The sequence below is a fragment of the Brachycentrus maculatus genome, unplaced genomic scaffold, assembly GCF_059751285.1.
Source record: "Brachycentrus maculatus isolate JH-2025_06_01 unplaced genomic scaffold, ASM5975128v1 h1tg000384l, whole genome shotgun sequence".
In the NCBI taxonomy this organism is placed as follows: Eukaryota; Metazoa; Arthropoda; class Insecta; order Trichoptera; family Brachycentridae; genus Brachycentrus; species Brachycentrus maculatus.
In genome coordinates, this window is record NW_028281133.1 from 42871 (window position 1) to 66218 (window position 23348).

The window sequence follows — 23348 nt, forward strand, 5'->3', positions numbered from 1 at the left end:
GGTGTGTGTTAGTATTAAGATTAGTGGGGTATTTTATCACTACTGCTACCATCTTGCTGTTTCACTACAGAGGAAGGCAGAAAGGATGGAAATTCACACTCTTCTGTCCTGACATACACTCCTAGTCTCCTTCACATCTAAACATCTAGTCATACACGCTCTCCGATCACATAGATTTTTGAAACAACCATATTTTGGGTTCTGTTTGATCTGTCTAGTACAAATCTATGTATTACAAAGGTTGAAATTATGTGAAAAAAAAAACATAGCACAGTTTGCAATAAACGACATTTGCCATTTCCCGCATACAATCACTGCCTCTCACCTCTTCTTCTCGCCTTCCAAGTGACTCCGCAATGGCCAGGCCCTGGCGCAGGTAGGCGACGGCTTGGTCCGGAGCACCCCTCGCGTGATGCACGCGGCCCAGCGCCCCCAGCGCGACGGCTCGGGCCAGCCTGTCACTGGCCGCAGCGGCGTGGGCCAGATGCTGCTCCTGACAGCGCACCGCTTCTTCCAGATTGCCAAGGGCTTCGTGGACTGCACCGAGGTTGCCGCAAGCCCGACCCTGGAAAAATAAAAAAAGTCATTATATACAATCAGATGCTGGATTATATATCAATATACTAACCCTTACTGGTCCAAAGTCGAATCTCATTCGACATCGATTTTTTCCTCTCAGGTCCCATGTCGGATGTTATTCTTCATTTTTTCATCATAAGTATTATGTATTTAAATTCCAAGCTTACATTTTTGTCACTCGTATCTATTACAACAGTATGTGGAGCAGAGGACAAAAGATTTTTTTTCCAATTGGAATGTAACTGTCTACCTACATTTTTTTCTTTTATTTTGGGGGACCGAAAGGGCTAAGCATCTATTATTTACGACCATTTTGTTTCAATGTACCTTAATACATTGTTGTCGGACAGTTTTTTCTTTAACCCCGAACCTAATTGGTATACTTCTAAGGGTTGTATACTAATTACAAGTAAGTTGAAACCCTATTCCGATCTGTACAATGTTTTTTGGCATATCGCGCTCTACAAGGTATCACTAAGTATGGATGTTCAATAATGGGGAGAATGGTGAAAATTACACAAGTGTATAGAGTGGTCACTTAAGGCGGTCTATTATTTGGTTGTAAGCCACGGGATGCTCAGACTTCCATCTTCTTTCATATCTTTTTATGTATTTCATCACACACGTAACTAAAAATTACACATTATAATAATGTGCCCTCAATGAGTTTTCCCGTACCGAGGGTACATTTTACGATACGTATTTATAAAACTATATGTTCATGCTTTTAATAAGAATCATGTGTATCTGTACCTTTATATAAAAACGATAGATGCTTCATCTCAAGTTAAGGCACCTAAACTTTATATCGGTATTACATATTTGCGAGTGAAATTAAATTGCTATGAGTGGGTGTCTAAGAAATGATTAAATCACATGTGCTTCATTGACATACCTGCAGCTGCGTAACACCGAGTTGTCTTGCATTTTCTAAATCCATCTGGTGGAAGCGAAGCGCAGTGGCGTAATCTCCCATCTGTTGGTACACCACACCAAGAGATGACACAGCATCCGATTCCATGATGCGATCATTCAACTCCCTTAAAAAAATAGTATCAGCATATTGTTTGCAGTGTGCACATATTTGTGCATTTCAGAAATCTTTTTTTCTGGGAGTGTGCACATAGTTGTGTGTTTCAGAAACCTTATGTTGCAACGGTGTGCATATTTTTGTGCATTTCGATTACTTTCAACGTAAATTTCATGATTTCTTGTCATGTTTGCTTTGCTGTGTAGCGGATAAGGTGTCACTATATAATCAATTATTTTCTGTTTCTCACGTTCTACCAAAAGTAAGCCAATAGAACGCTTAAAAGCGTCTCGCGTTCTCTACCAACAGTATGTAAAAGACAATTTTAATATTATTTTTTGACATCTCATCAAAGATGAAGAAGAATATGGAAGTCTGGGCATTTACGGGGCTGACGACCGTCATCGGCTGGTTTAAGTGATCACTTTACACACGTGTAACATTCACCAATTCTACCCATTATTGACAACCACACTACTCAAATTCTTGGAAGTTCTTTATATATGAACCAATTTAGAAACCTTGTTCTTGAATCACTAGAACTTCACTAGAGACATCTATTGGTGAGATGTAAAGAAGCTTTTTATTAAGCAGAAACTCTTATATCCATATTCTTCTTCATCTTTGATGAGATGTCAAAAAATAATATGAAAATAACTCCTGTAATTGGAGATAATCCAGATTTTGTGAACAAGTATTTGGACACACTCAAAATGTTGTAAACAATTTTAATAGTTTCCTGCAAAAAATGTGTTAATTATGTGGTATGGTAATATAACACCCCTTATCATTCATCGTTAACTTTGTGTAATACCAGTCAAATAAAAAAATACAAAGACAAGGAGAGCGTACCTGGCAATGTTTCTCTGATGCTCCAAGCAGGAGACAGCTTGTTCGAGGTTGCCCAAACTGCCGTGGATATTCCCAAGTTCCCCATAAGCCTGCGCCTTGGCCTCTGAACTGCCCAGTTCATGTGACACCACCAACCGCTTCTCCAAGCACACAAGCGCCTGCTGTAGATTGCCCAGAGACCTGAGAAGTGCAAGTTTCACATGCATATAATAATATATTATACAATAATACAAAATGAAAATGATATTTTCTGGCGTTTCTCATGTATGTGATTATAATCCAGGATTCGGACCTCACATACTAATATAAGAGTTTCTGCTCACTAAAAAAGCTTCTTTTCATCTCACCAATAGATGTCTCTGTTGAAGCTTTCTAAATTGGTTCATATATATAGAACTTCCAAGAATTTGAGTAGTGTGGTTGTCAATAATGGGCAGAATTGGTGAATGTAACACATGTATAAAGTGATCAATTAAACCATCCTATGACGGTCGTCAGTCCTGTAAATGCCCAGACTTCCCTATTCTTCTTCATCTTTGATGAAATGTCAAAATTTTAATACAAAAATCAGTGTTTGATTCAACAATTAATACATAATGAAGGCATGGTTACGTCTTGTATTCCGAATTCTTAGATCCTCTACTTCTAACCAAGTTTTCCGTGGTTTATTGTCATTTATACAGGAGGCACTGGATTCAAATCTAACTGGCCGCCTTTCAACTCACTTGTGGCTGAGACCGAGCCCGCGGTACGCTCTCTCCTGCTCTCTCGTGTTCTTGGTGCCCAGCGCTAGAGAGAGATGCTGCTCGTGGCACTTGACCGCCTCTTCGGGATCGCCCAGAGCGTCGTAGCAGTCTCCGAGGGACCCGAACGCCCGCGCCTTGTCCAGCTGAGTTGTGGGAGTGCTGAGGCGCTCTAGTGTTGCCAGTTGCTAGAAATTAAAATCAAATGGTATAAGAAAGATGAATATAATTTTAACACGCTCCATAAGTTTTATTCTTCCTCTTAAAACTCTTATCTGCAACCAATGGTGCATAGGACACTGCATTATATTGACGTAGTGTTATCTTGATAGATATGATGACATTAACCGCTTCATGCCTGTATTTTTTTTTCACATAAATAGAACTAAAAATATTTATGTGAAAAAAAACTCTACCTTTTATAAAAAATTAAAACAAGTGTATCTTGACTATAATTTTTTTAATTTTTTTTTTAATGTAAATTAAAACAGAAGTAACAATTTACCTTAACCTCTAAGAGCGTCAAGTAGCAAGTGGCAAGCTCAGTTGAGTTATTTATCTTATGTAACGCAAACGAAATTCTTAGAAATTCCAAGAAATTTGGTGAATCGTTTAATTAAATATTTCACAGCGCGCTTATGACGACGCCGTATATCTCACACTTTGGGAATCACTGGGTTAAGGCAGCAGCAGGCACCTTGGTGGTTGGAGCGTTACGTGCAGCGTAGGCAAGGGATAACTGGAGAAGAGTCATTGCTTCCACAAGGGTCACAACCCTCAGTAATGAGGACTAAGACGGAGAAGAAGGGTTAATGTATTATTTAGTGTGTTAAAATACCTGTTCCAGGTATCCTATAGCGTCTTCATAGTGCCCCATGTTTAGTCTGGCTATCCCGAGGTTACCGAATGCCTGAGCTTCCACCGCATAGTCCTGGAGTTCTTGAGCTCTTTCCAATTGTTCCTGAAATAATAATAAAATAAGAGTTTCTGCTCAATAAAAAGCTTCTTTTCATCTCACCAATAGATGTCTCTAGTGAAGTTCTAGTGATTAAAGAATAATGTTTCAAATTTGGTTCATATATATAGAACTTCCTAGAATTTGAGTAGTGTGGTTGTCAATAATGGGTAGAATTGGTGAATGTTACACGTGTGTAAAGTGATCACTTAAACCAGCCTATGACGATCGTCAGCCCCGTAAAACATTTTGAGTGTGTCCAAATACTTGTTCACAAATCTGGATTGACTCCAATTAGGAGTTTTTTTTTTTTTGACATCTCAACATAGATGAAGAAGAATATGAAGAAGTCTGGGCATTGAATTGCCCGTAAATGCCCAGACTTCCATATTCTTCTTCATCCGATGAATGTTAGAGGTAAAAATAAAATATAGAACAAAGGCAAAATAAAGCAATGGGTAAATGATCAAGAGTTAATTATATGAAAATTGTAAAATGTTTATATTTTTAATTTTTCTCTATTTTTTCTGTGTATATGAGGTTAAAATCGTTAAAAACAATAAAAATGTATTAAAAAAGAACTCCACTGACAAGACACACAAGGTGGCTTGGTGGGTCTCTGCAAAAAGAAAAAAAGTTCTAATTATGTAAAAATTGTGATTTAAATAAATGTATACAAATAAAAAAAAATAAAAAAATGTATGTTGAGATGTCAAAGAAAATAATGTTCATGAAAATATTCCCTTGCATAACGACATAAGTGTCCTTTCTTATTTTTATTCTGTCTGACATCACCATGACATATAGAGATCTATTATCCCTGAACAATTACTCAAAATCTCTCCTGTTTGAATTCCTGTTTACCTGGTAGCACTTTACGGCGTGTGTGTAGTTCCCTAGTGCCATGTGAACAGTCCCGAGGTGGCCGTGCGCTCTGGCCTCCCCCGTGATGTCGGCCATCTCCTGACGCAGGGTCAGCTCCTGGGTGTGGTATCCTAAAGCCTTGTCCAGTCGCCGCAGGAGGCGGTGACCCAAGCCGAGGGCTCCACACGCTGATGCCTCCAAACCCCTATCACGGGCCTAGAAAAAAGTCATTAGAATATTTGAAAAATGGTCTTGTACATGGTGAAGCATAAAGGTAAAAAAAAGATGAAAGTCTAAATGCTATCTCTGTATTAACTAATGTACAGTAATTTTATTTATTGTTTCGGCATTCACTTTGTGGTCAGACACGATGAAGTCGTAAAAGAAAAACACTTGTTTTTTACCACATAAGTTTATTTTATTATGACGACTAGTTTAGGAGGCTATGCTTATTTATATGTATTTACATAACTGTTCTGTTAAATTTCAAAATAAATAAATAAATAAGGAGAGGGGTAAGTTAGGGAAATGTTGAGTAAGTTCTTTCTTCTAACCCTTATCCGCACCCAATGGTGCATAGGGCATTGCATCGTATTGACGCAGTGTTATCTTCATCATTACTTACATGAAGGCAAGGTGATCAATCATGCGCTTCAAGGACCAGTTAAGGGGAAATATTGAATAAATATAAGAGTGTAAAAATCACCAATATTTATTTTCACCCCCCCTGGGAATGGAACCCGGGAGCTCCAGTACGTTAGCCGAGCGTGCTGACCATTACACTACAGAGGCGGTAAGTTAGTTAGTTAGTTTATTTACCTGTCTCGCGAATCCAAGTTGCCTCTGGTACATATTGACGGCTTCTTCAATGTCGCCCATCTTGATGAGGACGTCCCCGATGTTCCCGAGCGCCCGGAACTTGCCGGGCAGGTGCTGGGTCATGTGCGCGATGGCCAGGAAGTACTTCTGGCACTCCAGCGAGGACTCCAGCTGCCCGAGGGCCAGGTGGGCTAGCCCGAGGTTGCAGTACGCCCGGCCCATGTTCATCTTGTCCTGCAGATCCTTGGCCAGAGACAGGTCTTGATCGTAATACCTGAAATATAAGAATGATATCATTTCAACAGACATCGATACTAATCAGAGGTAGTTTAGCAATGAGTGATTGATATTGATGTCTAAAGATAAAACTGATTAACTAACCCTAACGCCGCTTCCTTAGAACACCATAACAATATTTTTTTGCAATATAATAGCTTTACACAACTTACTTTACGGAAACGAAATTGGATTAATGTGCTATGTTTTGCTTGTTTCTCTTTAAGTAATTTTGTAACATAATTTTTTTAATTATTACAACTAATAGTAAAATGCAAATGATCAATAATTCTAAATTTACAAAAAAATTTGAAAAAAAAGCATAATATTAATCGAAAATGTTTGTACAACTCTGAAGGAATCCCTAACATACTGCCAAAAATGTATCTGATACTTTTATAAATCAGTAAGTCAGATCTGACGGATCTGGTATTTGTCGCTAGAGTACCACAAGCCGATACATCGGATTTTGGTAACCAAAGAGTTAAAAGAGACACCCACTCAGAAAAGACGTCTTGTAGGCTCGAATTACCCACCTGACAGCCTCCCTGTAGTTGCCTATGCAGTAGTGCGCGTATCCCAAGAAGTGGCAGGCCTTGGCCTCGGCCGCCACGTCTCCCAGCTCCTGGGACAGCATGAGATACTGCTCGTAAAAAGGCACGGCTTGCGCAAACTCCTGGCGGGACGACAGACAGTTGCCCAGGTTCAAAAGGGCACACGCCTCACCAGCTGTGTCTTTCAGCTCTCTCGCTATACCTGTAAATTAGATACATAAAATATGATTAATACCCAGACTCTTCTTCATCTATGTTAGATGTAAATATAAAATAACTCCTATGAGGACAAACCCAGATTTGTGAAGAAAGGTTTGGATGCACTCAAAATATTGTGAGTAAAATAATAACATTTAGAGTGTGTCCAAATACTTGTTCACAAATCTGGATTATCTCCAATTAGGAGTTATTTTGATATTATTTTTTGATATTTCAAGATAGAAGTCACAGGGCATTTACAGGGCTTACGACTTTAGAAGTTTCAAGAATACGGTACTTCAGAAGTTCCAAGAATTTGAGTAGCGTGGTGGTCAATCATGGGTAGAATTGGTGTATGTTACATGTGAGTAAAATGATTACTTAAACCAGCCTGTGATGTTCGTAAGCCTTCTAAATGCCCAGAATTCAATATTCTTCTTTTTATCTATATTGAGATGTCAAAAAAATATATAATAAAATTATATATTTAATAAATTACTATTTTAACTGGTCAAATTATTTGTTGAATCTTACATACCCATAGACCTCTTCCAAATAAAAAACCTTTGTCAACTCAACCATAGATGGTACCGAGAACTCACATCTTTGATTGAAGTTTCAAATGTGAATAACATGATAAATAAAAACAAACTGGTCAAATAATAAGCTGCATAAAAAATTTAAATCATGTTTCTAAGCGTCTCCCAGTATATAAAATAATACGGTTGGAAAGTGGGGATTCACAGGGTTTACGACCTGTTGATTAAGTGATCACTTTACACATGTGTAACATACACCATTCTACCCATGATTGACAAACGCACTACTCAAATTTTGTAAGTCATACATGACGTTCCATGATTAAGTTCACAACAGCGCCATCTATGATTGGATTAAAAAAGCATTTATTTACCAATGACCCTTTATTCCTATGCAAGATACAAACGCAGATTTTAATTTTTCAACTAAATCCGGGTTCAAATTTGGTAATACCTGGTTTTAAATTTTTATGCACAAAAAATTGATATTGCCTAAGTTTATTTATTGATTATTGATTTGGACCTGTTTAGAAAGCTTTTATTTACGAAGATCCTTTAATTTGTATGCAAGATCAAAATCCTGATTATTTTACATACTGGAAAATGCCTGATTTTCAATTTAAATTTGAAAGAATTGGCATTACCTAAATGGGACCTGTAGTGTAGTAGTGCCATGTCGTGTGCTCCGAGGGCTTGATATGCGACCGCCAGGTTGCCATGTGTGGAGGCTTCAGAACTGCGGTCGTGGACTTCTTTCGATATCGTGAGCTCTTGCTTATGGTACTTGATGGCTTGCTCGTAGAACCCGGCAGCCGAGTACGCATTGCCGATGTTGCCATATGCTCTACCCATCCCGGCGCGGTCCTGAGAAGAAGAAAAAAGAGGTATACAGTTATAACTTGATTCTCAAAGCACAATGCAAAAATTAAACAAATGAGAGAACACTATAAGAATGAAAGATGTTGAGATGGCTTGGGTATGTGAATCGAATGAGTAATGTAAGAACAGTAAAACAAATTTATAAGGTGAATGTGGTTGGTAATAGAAGCACAGGAATACCGAGAAAAACTTCAAGTATTTCAAATACTTGGGCATGGTCAGGCCATGAGTCGGAATTAGCTGGTATGTTTAAGGAGATGCATGAATGTGGAAGAGTCGAAGATTATTTGCAAAGGCAGATTGGTATGGCATTCTATCCCTCTGCCTACTCCTGCACCTGCACGCAGAACCGGCTATGAATTCTTATCTTTATTCAACACGACTCAACACAGAATGTGTTAAACATATTAGATATGTTTGCTTTCTATTTTTTTCTTTTTCATTTAACCAGCCTGAGTTACAGCAACGCCAGGTATACCTAGTATTAACACATTGTTTACAACACGCACATATTTGTGCGTTTCAGAAACCTTACGTTGCGGCGGTGTGCACATATTATTGTATTTCAGAAACCTCATGTTGCGGAAGTGTGCACATTTTTATGCATTTCGGTTACCTTCAACTTCTTATTTATCCAATTTGTCATGTTCTATTTGCTGCGTAGCAGATATGTGCCAATGTAATACAAAAATATTATTGATTATTTTCATCATTCTTTCAATGCAATCTAATATCACCAGTGTCAAATTACATTTCATTCACAAACTTCACCGTTACCAATGTGTTAAGTAAAAATACTTGGGCTGTTGTGTTAAGTAATAATACAGCAGAAAAGAAGTGTTCCAGGATGTTTCCAAAAGTGGAAACACCATGCGCATCGGAAAGGTGACTACTTTGAAGCAGACCCAGACATGTAACTTCTATATAAAGTATTATACATATCGTTTTATGATGTCAGTCTACATATTAATTGAACAGCCCTTGTATATCAATTTTGAGACTAAAGGATTGAAATATACTTACGCCGAGAGATCTGGCTATTGATAAGTGAGCTTGGTGCAATTTCAAGGCAGCATCATGTTCTCCTAGTAACTGATAAACAATTCCAAGATTGGAGCAAGCTCTTCCCTCCCCAACCTATAATAATAAGAAAAAAATAACTGAATTGATAAGGACACATCATTGACATAAGGACACATCGGGACATGTTAAAGGATTTTATTTTTTATTATTTTATTTCTTAAGTTAGCTTATAGTACAACTTATATAAACTATTATTTACACTTAATTTACGTCATATATATATATATATATATATATATATATATATATATATATATATATATATATATATATATATATATATATATATATATATATATATATATATATATATATATATATATATATATATATATATATATATATATATATATATATATATATATATATATATATATATATATATATATATATATATATATATATATATATATATATATATATATATATATATATATATATATATATATATATATATATATATATATATATATATATATATATATATATATATATATATATATATATATATATATATATATATATATATATATATATATATATATATATATATATATATATATATGTATATATATATATACATATATATATATATATATATATATATATATATATATATATATATATATATATATATATATATATATATATATATATATATATTTATATTCACATCTCCTTACAGTAAACAAAACATTTATTTTTAAATCCTTCAGACTGTTTTCATTCTTCATACATTCAGGCATCTCATCATACATTTTCAAACCCTTATACATTAAACAATCTTGCGACTCGGTTTTTTTTCGACAATGGCAGTCTTATTTTATCCTTATTTCTAGTAATATGTTCATGAAATGGCAATTGGAATGGATTTCAAGTCAAAAACTTCATAATGATTGAGTAAATATTGACATTTTAGGTGTGTTCAAATACTTGCCCACAAATCTAGATTTCTCTACTTGGGAGTTATTTTTTATTTATTATTTTTCAAGAATATGGGAGTATGGGTATTTGCAGGTCTTATGATCTGTCATAGGCTGGTTAACACATCGCTCACTCCTTTCAAGAACGTCATAAATCAAAATACTTGATTTTTAAGGAGAACGTTTTTAAAGTTTAAAAATATAATGCAGTGTATTAAAAATACATATCAAGCCACTTATTGAACTTTTAACTGTGCAACAGATCTTTTTAGATAAAACTTGAAAGTTTTTTCTCCATTTGAAAAATATTTAGTTTATTTAAAAAAAATAATCAATACCTTTTCTTTGAAATGCAAAAATAACACTTTCTGCCCTGTAGCGGGTAAATATTAAGTTAAAAATATGCCTCTTTTGCTGGGATATAGTACATTTTTTGGGCATTCCGAAATCAGGCACAACTGAAAATTTACAATTTTTGATTTATGACGTTCTTGAAAGGAGTGAGCGACATGTGCAACATTCACCCGTGTGTGCAAATATAACCCATGATCGACAACCATACATTTAAAAATTTTGGTCAACTCATGTATATACATATTTATTATATCATATAATTCACATATCATTTCAAATGTGAATTCATGACAATATCTATGGTTGATTTGAGTAAGACTCTTGATTAGATTAGTTTACCTTGTCTCTGGCCGCCAGTGCCATGTCTAGCTGTCGTTCATGCCATCTCTTTGCTTGGGCATAATCACTGGCACATCTGGAAAAAAAGGAAATATGTTAAAAGATTTTAAGGCCTAAGACCCTTTTACTCCCTTACGGGTGTTGTTTACGCCTGCGGACCGCTAGAGACGGGATTTGATAATTATGTACATATAGTTTAGATCTTAACAAAGTGATTGGTACAATATAAATAAGTAATAGAACTTTCTCATATTAACACATTTTGGACGGGTGTTGTTTACGCCTGCGGACCGCTAGAGACGGGATTTGATAATTATGTACATATAGTTTAGATCTTAATAAAGTGATTGGTACAATATTAATAAGTAATAGAACTTTCTCATATTAACACATTTCGGACGGGTGTTGTTTACGCCTGCGGACCGCTAGAGACGGGATTTGATAATTATGTACATATAGTTTAGATCTGACAAAGAAATTGGTACATAATATTCATATAAAAACGTTAAATACTCCCTTATTTTCTGACTTTGAAATGAAACCAGCGCAGAAGGTAAAAATACCCTTCCCATCCTGAAACGACTGAACGGGTGGAAATACCTTTCCCGTCCTATGTAAGTGTGTTAATAAGAAATAAAATTGAGTAATAGATTCTTTGATGATGATCAAGTTAAGACACCTATAATACGCATTAAAATGGCAAGTTTAGTAAATGAGTATATGGGCGTTTGTCCACTACACGGAATTACACTAAACGTTACCGTCCGGCACGTCAATTAGCGATTTAAAACGACGATTGGCTTGGATTGGCATGTGCTTTTGTCCATATTTTTTCGGATTGGTGCTCTTGATCGATGCGTGAACAAGTTGCACGTAAATTCAATCACGCTAATCAGTCGTAGTCGCTTTCATTTTTCAAAACCGGACTGCCGGACGGTAAAATTCCGGGTAGTGGACAAGCGACTTATGGCTGTTAAGTGAGGATTGGCTAATTGTATTATGTGTACCTCGCTGCATGTCCCAGACCAGCATAAGCTCTAGCTTCTACAGCTCGATCCCCGAGACTTTGTGCTATCCGCAGCACGTTTTCGTGGTATGCAATGGCTTGGGTAAAGTTCCGTCGGTAGTGGTGTGATGATCCCAGATTGGAATACGCTCGAGCCTCTTCCACCTGCAAAAAATAACAAACAATCGGTTTTATTTGATAGTTGAAGAATTGTTGTTTTTTTACTATTAAATTCTCCAACTATTAAAGGGGGATAAATATTAGAATCTAAAGAAAAGTTCATCTTCGAGATTCCAAAATGATTTTACAAGAGCGAAATGCAATACCAAACAATTTCAACAGTAATTCAAATATTTAAATAACCTTCCAACAGATATAAAAAATAGAAGATATTAAAAAAAAATAATAATAACAATTGCCTTATTAGAAAAAAAACACAGAAAGGAAAAAAAACAGTTATTTTTTTAAAAAGAATGACCCACAAAGCTTCTATTTTAGATGCTTGTCTGTAGGTAAGATAGTAAGGATAGGGAAAGTAAATATGAAAAATACATTACTAACACCCAGACCAATTGAAAATTAATCTTTCTTGAATTCATTTTGCAATTGGCGGGAATCGAACCTGCGTTGCCAGTTTTGCAGTCTATCATCTACCCAACTACGCCACGGTGCCTGCCGTTTTACCATTAATAATTATAAACAATAAACAATGAGTATAAGTCTCTCTCCAAGCACAAGACCTAGTACCTTTTTTTAGAGGGTCAGCGTAACTAGTAATAAAACCGGCACCGTGGCGTAGTTGGGTAGACGCTCTACTGCGAAACTGGCTTCGTGGGTTCGATTCCCGCCAATTACAAAATGAATTCTAGAAAGATTTATTTTCAATTGGTCTGAGTGTTTGTGATGTATTTTTCATATTAACCTTCCCTACCCTTACTATCCTACCTGCAGACAAGCATCTAACATAGACACTTTGCTTTCTCCAAAGGAGAAACATACCAAAAAAAATGGTTAAAAATAAATGTATGAATATTATTTGTTTATGAGAATTAACCTTTGAACCCTGAAGCGCTCATTGTACAAGTACCCTAACCCTGAGCTTCTGAATAATTTTTGACTAAAAAATTATACATGACTAAAAATTAAATTTCGATCCAAAGTAAATCAAAATTAATCTGAGGGTAATGATGATAGATGTTGAGGCCAGTATTCCGGCCATTAGGGTATATGCGTTACTTAATAAAGCCGGTACACCGGCCTCTAGGATTCAAAGAGTTAAGTATTTGTGAAGGTATGTAATTTTGTGCATTAACCAACTATTTTTGTACAACGCGTTGTTTTTGTACAATGTAATTTTCCATTTTTCATGAATAGTGGAGTTATAACGATATTAAATTTGTGAGTGATTTCCCACCTTCTACAATTTGTATGGTACTGATTTCTGAGATGAAGAAACGCTCAATCTCGACGATACGACATTTATCCCTAATATCTTACTAATGCCTCGTGGCTATGGGCTTTGTTTTGCCTATATTAATTACCATACAAAGTTAAGGCGTCTGAATTATTCTTTAAAAAAAATGTATATGTTAAAAGTAGAAATGACTAGCAAATTAATAAGGGTTAACTAAACATTCGTCCTCGTGACGTCACCCTTCTCTGAAAAAGTCAAGTGCACTTATTTCCCTGCACCCCGCACCCGCCAGGCTTTGTTTACGGAATAGTGATATATCGCTCACTCCTTTCAAGAACGTCATAAATCAAAAATCGTCAATTTTCAGTTGTGCATGTTTTCAGAATGCTCAGAAAATGTACTATATCTCAGCAAAAGCGGCATATTTTTAACTTAATATTTACCCGCTACAGGGCAGAATGTGTTGTTTTTGCATTTTGAAGAAAAGGTATTGTTTAATTATTTTTTTTAATTTACTAAATATTTTTCAAATGGAGAAAAAACCTTCAGGTTTTACCTAAAAAGATCTGTTTCACAGAAAAAAGTTCAAAAAGTGGCTTGATATTTATTTTTAATACATTGTATTATGTTTTAAAACTTTAATAACGTTCTCCTGAAAAATTAAGTTTTTTGATTTATGACGTTCTTGAAAGTAGTGAGCGATATGTTAAATGTCTCTTACATTCATTCGTAAAAAACCCAACTAAAGTATTATGTAACCAGTTACTATTTTTAATAAATACTTTTGATAATTTTCATGTTTTTAATAGTCCGCCTGACGAATGTTTAGTTACTATGTATCTACAAATATAGTTAAGTTATCTCGGGTTAAGGTTGATTTATTCTAAGTTTACCTGATTCCCGAGCCTCCTGGCCAGCCTCAAGTGCTGCGTGTGGCAGTCCACCGCCGAGTCGAACTCGCCCATGGCCAGGTACACGGCGCCCACGTTGCCGATCTCGCGGGCCTCCTGGAGCCGGTCCCCCATCTGCTTCACCAGCTGCACGCACTGCTTGTGGCTGGCCAGCGCGTTGGGGTAGTCCCCGATGGCCGTGTACACGTGCCCGAGGGACGTGAGCGCCGCCGCGGCCGCCTGGGTGTCCTGGAAGGTGATAAATGTGTCGTTAGGAATGCAATCTTCTTCTGATCCTTACTGACAGTCGCATTGACGCAGTGTTGGGCCAGATATTAATATATGAATAATCAATAATCAGTATAATAAATAATCAGACAAATAAACTTTTATAGTTGATAGGAAAAGCTCAAGTGCGCACAGCGATCCATGGAAATATCCATGCTTGGTTTAAGTCTGATGGATAAAACAAAATATGAAGATACCAGGAAAAGAGCCGAAGTAGAGGATATTTTCATTTTTAATTTTTTTATTTTATTATTTCTTAAGTTAGCTTATATTACAACTAATATAAACTATTATATACACTTGATTTACTAGTACATCTATATATATATATATATATATATATATATATATATATATATACATATTTACATTTCCTTGGTGTAGCGTTCTATGGTCACATTTAGCTAGTTGATAAGTCAGTCAGGTAGACCATCATAAGTCAACCTTACCTTGCACTTCATGGCACACCAACTAATCACCACGGTACAGTTAGAGTATCACAAGTCAGCCTTACCTTGCACTTCATGGCACACCAACTAATCACAACGGTACAGTTAGAGTATCACAAGTCAGCCTTACCTTGCACTTCATGGCACACCAACTAATCACAACGGTACAGTTAGAGTATCACAAGTCAGCCTTACCTTGCACTTCATGGCACACCAACTAATCACCCCGGAACAGTTGGAGTATCACAAGTCAGCCTTACCTTGCTCTTCATGGCACACCAACTAATCACCACCGTACAGTTAGAATATCACAAGTCAGCCTTACCTTGCTCTTTATGGTACACCAACTAATCACCACGGTACAGTTAGAGTATCACAAGTCAGCCTTACCTTGCACTTCATGGCCAGCACGAGCTGGTAGCGGTGCGCGGTGAGCGCCTCCTTGAAGGAGCCCTGGCTGAAGTAGGCGGCCCCGAGGTTGCCGTGCGCGCGACACTCGCCCGCAGTGTCGCCCAAGCTCTTGGCCACGGCCAGGTCCTGCTGCATGTAGCCGATTGCCTTATCCAGCTGGCTGAGCGCCCAGTGGGCCGACGACAGCGCGCTGAATACAGAACCTCTGCGAGAAAAGAAACAAATATGTTATATTTATGTTGAATTAGATTATAATTGCATAATGAAGCGGCTTAAATTAATAAATCTTAGTGACAGAAGGGAAGAATTACTGATCTGGTTCTGTTATATAAAATTCTTAACAATTTTTTGGACAGCCCTGATCTCCTACACCAAATAAAGCTTAGCGTGCGCCAAAGAGGTACTAGGCAAAAATCTGTATTCGCAGTATTTGTACATAATGCAAACTATGCCATGTTCTCTCCGATTCCGCGGCTTCACATGTTAGCCAATGCTTTTGAAAGTATAGATTTATTTAATATATTGTTATCCTCCTTGAAATCTGTACTTTCTCAGCATTTCTTCTCCATGTTATAATGGATAAATTTAAACGTTGTGTTTCACTCTCTCTTGCTGCTCGCCGATAGTGTTTGAAGGAGACGTGTATTTACCAGTGCTTACTACTTGTTACTTTATTATGATTTTATGTTATAAGACTATTTATTATAAAACTTTTTGTTTCTCTATTAGTGTATTCATTAGTGTATTTTTTATTTTTATATTAGATATTGTATATATGTATTATATGTATTATCTTAAAGGCTTCAGCCGTTCAATAAATAAATAAATAAATAATAATAAATAATGATTTGTACTGACATTTCTTGGTGGAACTGCACTTGATATAATGAAATAACAACTAAATAGTTTTTAACCACTTATATTTTATTTGACCAGTGACCTATTTTCATTTATTTATTGATTTGGCCTTTAATTTGCAGAACTCCATTTTAATTTATGTATTAATTTTGAATCAAACACAAATTTTTTGAGTCTACTAAGTTGTATTTTATTAACAAAAACACATAAAAAATTATATTGTGACAATTGCTTCGCCTTGTAAGGGCATTATCAAACGAATGTGAAGATCAAATGGACTACAGTCCTTATGTATAAAAAAGTCGTGGGTAAAAAATTAACGCATTCGGGCCGTATCGAACCAATGTTGTCTTGATCGTCAATTACATGATTAATTCGACAAAATTCGGTATTCGTCCAAAGAGAAAAAACCCTATTCCGGATTCGGAAAACCAAGGTATGTGGCGAGTAAAAGATGATCACATTCGGGCCGTATCGAACCAGTGTTGTCTTGATCGTCAATTACACGATGAATTCGACAAAATTCGGTATTCGTCCCGAGAGAAAATACCCTATTCCGGATTCGGAAAACGCAGGTATGTGACGATATTTCAAATACAAAAAAGTCGCGAGTAAAAGATGATCGCATTGGGAACGGTCAGCTATATATGTGGCTATCCGGCGGTAATCCCTGGGCAGCGCAAAACGAGCAAAGGAACGCCGCGGAAAGGGCTGCTCCCAAAAACAGAGCATATAAAAATTCCCAGCTCATGAATTATACGACCAAGACGGAAGAAATGTCAGCCGGATACCCGTTTATAACCAGCGAGAGAGCCTACCGGACGAATCAACTTAAATGGTCCCTAAGAAATCGTTGAATCAGACAATCAATAAGCAGAATATCAACAAAGACGAATAAATGCAAGCATTTCATATTATTTTTTAACACCTCATCAAAGATGAAGAAGAATATTGTAGTCTGGGCGTTTACGGGGCTGACGACCGTCATAGGCTGAGAGAGAGCCTACCGGACGATTCAACGAAAATGGACCCTAACAAATCGTTGAATCAGACAATTAATATCAACAAAGCAGAATATCAACAAAGACAAATAAACGCAAGTATTTCGTATTATTTGTTGACACCTCATTAAAGATGATGAAGAATATGGTAGTCTGGGCATTTACGGGGCTGACGACCGTCATAGGCTGGTTTACCATAAGTGAACACTTTACACACCTGTAACATCTACCAATTCTACCCATTATTGACAAGAACAATACTCAAATTCTTGGAAATTCTATATATATGACCCAACTTTGAAACCTTATTCTTGAATCACTAGAACTTCACTAGAGACATCTATTGGTGGGATGAAAAGAAGCTTTTTATTGAACAGAAACTCTTTTATTAGTATGTGAGGTCCAAATCCTTGATTCAAATCACATACATACATAATCCAGATTTGTATTTGGACACACTAAAAATGTTACAAGTATTTCGGCACAACACAGCTTATGCCTGAAGAGTCAAAATGCAGATAAATTTAAGACCTGTATATTTAAGAAATAAATAAATAAATATATATTTAATACACGTCCTTATCAATTATTCACGAGCTGTACTCGCCCACGCGTTGTTGTGACTCCGTGAGTTTGCCGAAACGGAAAAGAAAAAAACGAAAGCAATAAAAATATTAAAACTCTATGAAACAATTCAACCGAAAACATTGAATATGCCATGTAGGCGGTAGCTGTCAAAAAGCACGCTATTTCTCGTGAGCAGTCTTACGTTGATACGTTCAACAGATGGTGCTGCCATTGCGGTCTAAAAAGCCTTTTTTAATTTTTAAAATAAACATCTTTTTACATGTTACTCCTATGTTCTCACGTTAATTCCTAGCTAATATTTTTCCTTTCATTTTTTATTCCTCTCCCATGACTTTCACCTTGAGTTCTTCACTCACGTCATCTGTATCCCGTAATAAAGAATTCCACTCTAAAAAATCATCGTAGGACTCATCATAGAAAACAACGACCAAATTGTAACGCGAGATTTCGTCGCGGTACCCTATGAACCATTTAATAAATAAAGGACCATTTAATTGATACAATTTTCAAATAAATATTTACTTGGACGACGTTTTATCTGATTCAACGAGTACATTTAAAATACGTTGAAATAAAGAGACGGTTGAATCGCCCGGCCAGAACACCGTACAACATTTGGTCGCCATCTCACAAACAATAAAACAATGCAACATACTCGAATTTGCATACAAAAATGTACCGTCAGGGACAATAGTTTGTACCCATTTCCAAACGTCATTCCCTCTCGATAAATTCCTCTCAGTTAGCGAAGTCCCCAACAAGGCACATCATGAAGAAGATCTGTATATTTCGACCAAAGCGGCCTGAGATTTTCGGCCAGTACTGGACGTATCGCAGCGGTGACAAGATGCCTGGGCAGTCGAATGTATGGAGAAATAATGACTACACGGGTTTTAGCGTTTTCCAAAGAAAAATAATACAACAGAGTATATTTAAAATGCGGACAGTAATGAATATGGGCGGTTTGAATGGATGGCATGGGTGTACCGCAGGGTCTGTCTGCCGAACCTGTACTGATAAAAATACCTACAAAAGAAATCGATATATATATATATATATATATATATATATATATATATATATATATATATATATATATATATATATATATATATATATATATATATATATACATATATATATATATATATATATATTTATATATATATATATATATATATATATATATATATATATATATATATATATATATATATATATATATATATATATATATATATATATATATATATATTTATATATATATATATATATATATTATATATATATATATATATATATATATATATATATATATATATTATATATATATATATATATATATATAAATATATATATATATATATATATATATATATATGTAATAATATAATAAAACCCTTATCCGCACCCCAATGGTGCATAGGGTACTGCGTCATATAAACGCAGTGTTATCTTGATCGTTTACACATGAAGGAAAGGTGATCAGTCCTCCGCTTCAGGTACCAGTCCAGGGTAATATTGAATAAATATGACAGTGAAAAAATCACTTTTATTTATTTTACCCCCCTTAAGAATCGAACCCGGGACCTCTAGAACGGTAGCCGAACGTGCTGACCATTACACTACGGAGGCGGACATATATAAATATATATATATATATATATATATATATATATATATATATATATATATATATATATATATATATATATATAATATATATATATATATATATATATATATATATATATATATATATATATATATATATATATATATATATATATATATATATATATATATATATATATATATATATATATATATATATATATATATATATATATATATATATATATATATATATATATATGTATGAGGAGATGCATGAACGTGGAAGAGGCGAAGAATGTTTGCAAGGACAGAGTGGTGTGGCGCTCTATTCTCTCTGCCTACCCCTGCGGGGAAGCGGCGTGATGGTTAGTTAGTTAGTTATATATATATATATATATATATATATATATATATATATATATATATATATATATATATATATATATATATATATATATATATATAGATATATATATATATATATATATATATACACAAATATATAGATATATATATATATATATATACACAAATATATATATATATATATATATATATATATATATATATATATATATATATATATATATATATATATATATATATATATATATATACCTACAATAGAAAAGGGTTTTTTTAAACAAAAAGGTCCCAGAACTCTTATTCATTTAAAGCTTTATATTAAAACAAATTATTATTTTTTTGACATCACATCAAAGATGAAGACGAATATGGAAGTCTGGGCATTTACGGAGCAGACGACCGTCATAGGTTGGTTTGAGTGATCACTTTACACACGTGTAACATTCACCAATTCTACCCATTATTGACAATCACACTACTCAAATTCTTGGAAACTCTATGTATACGAACCAATTTTGAAACATTGTTCTTTAATCACTAGCACTTCACTAAAGACATCTATTGGTGAGATGAAAAAAGTATTTGGACACACTCAAAATGTTGTAGAACATTTTATATTCTAACATTTTATATATAATGTCATTGAAATAAAATTGAAGGTAACTTTTCCTATCATTTTGACGAATTATATAAATATAGATTGTAATTACGTAAGCGCAATGTTTGGTCTTATTGATTTTGAAAATTAAAAAAAAAAAAATTATCCGTGAAAAACGGTGCCGGTACGCCGTTCCACCGCCTTACATTGAAAAAAGCCCTACAATAGAGTATTTTAAAAAACCAACAATATTATGTGACGGGTTGTGGTCCCGTAGTTAGTGTCGCGAACTCTTAAGAGTTTATCGGTTCGAACCTACTCTACCACAATTTGATACCTATTTCTAATAATGAGTCGCTTAGGCTCACAGAAATAGTATGAAATTGAAGTATTTTTTGTAGAAAAAACACAAATATTTCTCTTTTTATTAATAAAAAAAAATCCTTTTTCGAGTCTTTCCTAAGGTGTGTACATATGTACCATAAGTTAACATATGTACCATAAGTTCGACTAGAAAAAATGAACTTTTGCGGATTTGCCCGTATCTGTACAGATAAAAAATGGGCCTTTGCGGATCTCTGGGAATCGAACCCGCGGCCTCCAGAACGGTAACTGAGTGTGCTGACCATTACACCACGGAGGCGGACAAATAATAACTAAATACGGTTAAATTTATATGCCAGACGTTCGTATCGCGTTATTTCTTTAGAAAACATATCCTCCTTTATCAATTCCATCTCGATCACGTAAATTGGTGAAAATAATCGGTTTCCACTAGATGTGGGATTGAAAATTGGACCCTTACTGTCGATATAAAAGAAAACGATCGCTGCCATAAAATTTTACGAGTACTCGTGTCACTGCAGCATTGATCTGATCTTTTATAAAATGATCTCAAAATACTTCCGCCACGTCGAATTTACTGTAACGATGTTTCCATGCTAATTACGGAGATCTGGAGATATTAACCCAGAGAAATACAGAATGTCCCATAATCCAATGTATTCCTTTTAAGGGGTGTTAGGCCAGCTTATGACTTATATTATTTCGAGAAATAAAAATACTTTGTGTTCTGATCCCCTCACATTTTTATTAACCAACTAGTTTCGGCAACAACCTGTTGCCCTCTTCAGGGTTTCATTTATTACATATAAATGGGTAATAAATGAAACCCTGAAGAGGGCAACAGGTTGTTGCCGAAACTAGTTGGTTAATAAAAATGTGAGTGGATCAGAACACAAAGTATTTTTATTTCTCGAAATAATATATCAATATGATCCACAAAGTTAATGCTTTCAATATTCAAAACAGCTTATGACTCACCAAAAAATGAAAATATGACCTCAGTAAAAGTGCATTAGTTTTCCAGATATTTCTACTTTTATGAATTTCCCGAACATCTACGCCTTAAATCAGTATTTTGAGTGTCCTTTTTCAATTTTTCATATTTCAGGATTCTAATTTTTGTTTCATAATACTGAATAACGAATCTGTTGATAACAGTGCAAAATATTACCAATACTGGCTAGCTTTGGCTGAATGAAATATTAATGCTCGGTAGATGATTTTAAAATAAATTTTTAGTTGACTTTGACTCTTCACCATGAAAAAAATATATATCACGCTCTAACCTGGCAAGTAATTTTGAAAGTTTGTTCAATTTATGTCATTTTAAAACAGTATTATAATAGATTTATATTATCCACTGACACTTCGTGATGGAATTGCATTTTTAATATATTATTAGATTAAAACAGATTGATTTTAATATTGGTATTGGTATTAATCTAATAATATATTAACAGTATAATATTTCCTATATTTTATTTTCGAAAAAAAGATATCGCTTTTTTAATACAAAATGAGCTAATTTTATAACTATTTTATACTATATGTACATGCCTTTATATTTAGAGTAGAGTATTTATTTCGATATTCCTCCCGTGTAATAATACCCTTTTAAACTGGAAGTTTTGTAATTTTTAAGACCATGTTTTACGTACATAAAATTCGCCACCAGCTTTTCGGGTAAGGATTAAGAATCCATCGAGAATGCAGTCCGCGAGCATTCTAATTAAATCGTTTTAAGCGCACATATCATGCATACTTTTAACGCAGTTAATTTTTAATCCGCGAATTCCTGCGTTCCTGTTACTACTTTGTTGCAGATTGCAAGTTGCAACTTTGTGCTTTGAAGATTTGCTTCCCCGCAGGGGTAGGCAGAGTGAATAGGACGTCACGCAACTCTGTCTTCACCTCTTCTACGTTCATGCATCTCCTCATACATTAAGACTATTTTTTTTTAATTACCTACCGTCCAAGTGACTCTGAAATCTAGCTACCTGCTAGATTCTAAGCCTGAGTAGGGACATGATAAGCGGTGATGCATAAGCCGTAGCTAGATTTCAGAGTCACTTGGACGTTAGGTGAAAAAAAAAAGCTTCACACCAGTCTGATGATGTCGGTTACGACGAAACCCGGTCGCTGGTCAAATAAAATTCAAGTTAAAAAAACTACATAATTGTTATTTTATTTATATAGATGAGTAGTATCTCAAATCAACAGTTTTGATACGTTTTTGTTATGGCTAACATTATTTTGGAGATAGCAATGTTTGCTTCCAATGCCCCCCATTTATATTCATTAAAAAGTCCCCAATTAAGTAAAAAATATGTATGGTAAAACCAGTGGCGTGCCTAGAGTTTACCAGTAAAGCAAACGCATTATTTTTCAAATTCGTGAATATATGATGTACCTATAATTTCTTCACCTCATATCATTCCCAGTATAGTAAGCACCCAGAAAGTATTATAAATATAAACAATGTATTGTAATCATTGTAAAAATATGTACGTATTATTATGTGTATGTATTA

The 23348-nt window shown here is 34.9% G+C and overlaps 1 protein-coding gene across 2 annotated transcripts in view; it reads right to left on the reverse strand.

Moving 5' to 3' along the window:
- Window positions 1-23348, reverse strand: part of LOC148303158 (tetratricopeptide repeat protein 28-like) — a 151050-nt gene that overhangs the window by 30190 nt on the left and 97512 nt on the right. For both annotated transcript variants that reach the window (XM_088270409.1, XM_088270408.1), the window contains exons 7-20: window positions 15425-15650; window positions 14301-14546; window positions 11995-12158; window positions 10988-11063; window positions 9312-9425; window positions 8054-8273; window positions 6655-6874; window positions 5843-6116; window positions 5024-5239; window positions 4043-4165; window positions 3187-3392; window positions 2462-2641; window positions 1475-1619; window positions 326-565 (exon numbers count right to left, since the gene is read on the reverse strand). In XM_088270409.1, coding sequence (XP_088126535.1) covers window positions 326-565; window positions 1475-1619; window positions 2462-2641; window positions 3187-3392; window positions 4043-4165; window positions 5024-5239; window positions 5843-6116; window positions 6655-6874; window positions 8054-8273; window positions 9312-9425; window positions 10988-11063; window positions 11995-12158; window positions 14301-14546; window positions 15425-15650 — 2650 coding nt within the window. The remainder of the gene's footprint in view (window positions 1-325; window positions 566-1474; window positions 1620-2461; window positions 2642-3186; window positions 3393-4042; window positions 4166-5023; window positions 5240-5842; window positions 6117-6654; window positions 6875-8053; window positions 8274-9311; window positions 9426-10987; window positions 11064-11994; window positions 12159-14300; window positions 14547-15424; window positions 15651-23348) is intronic.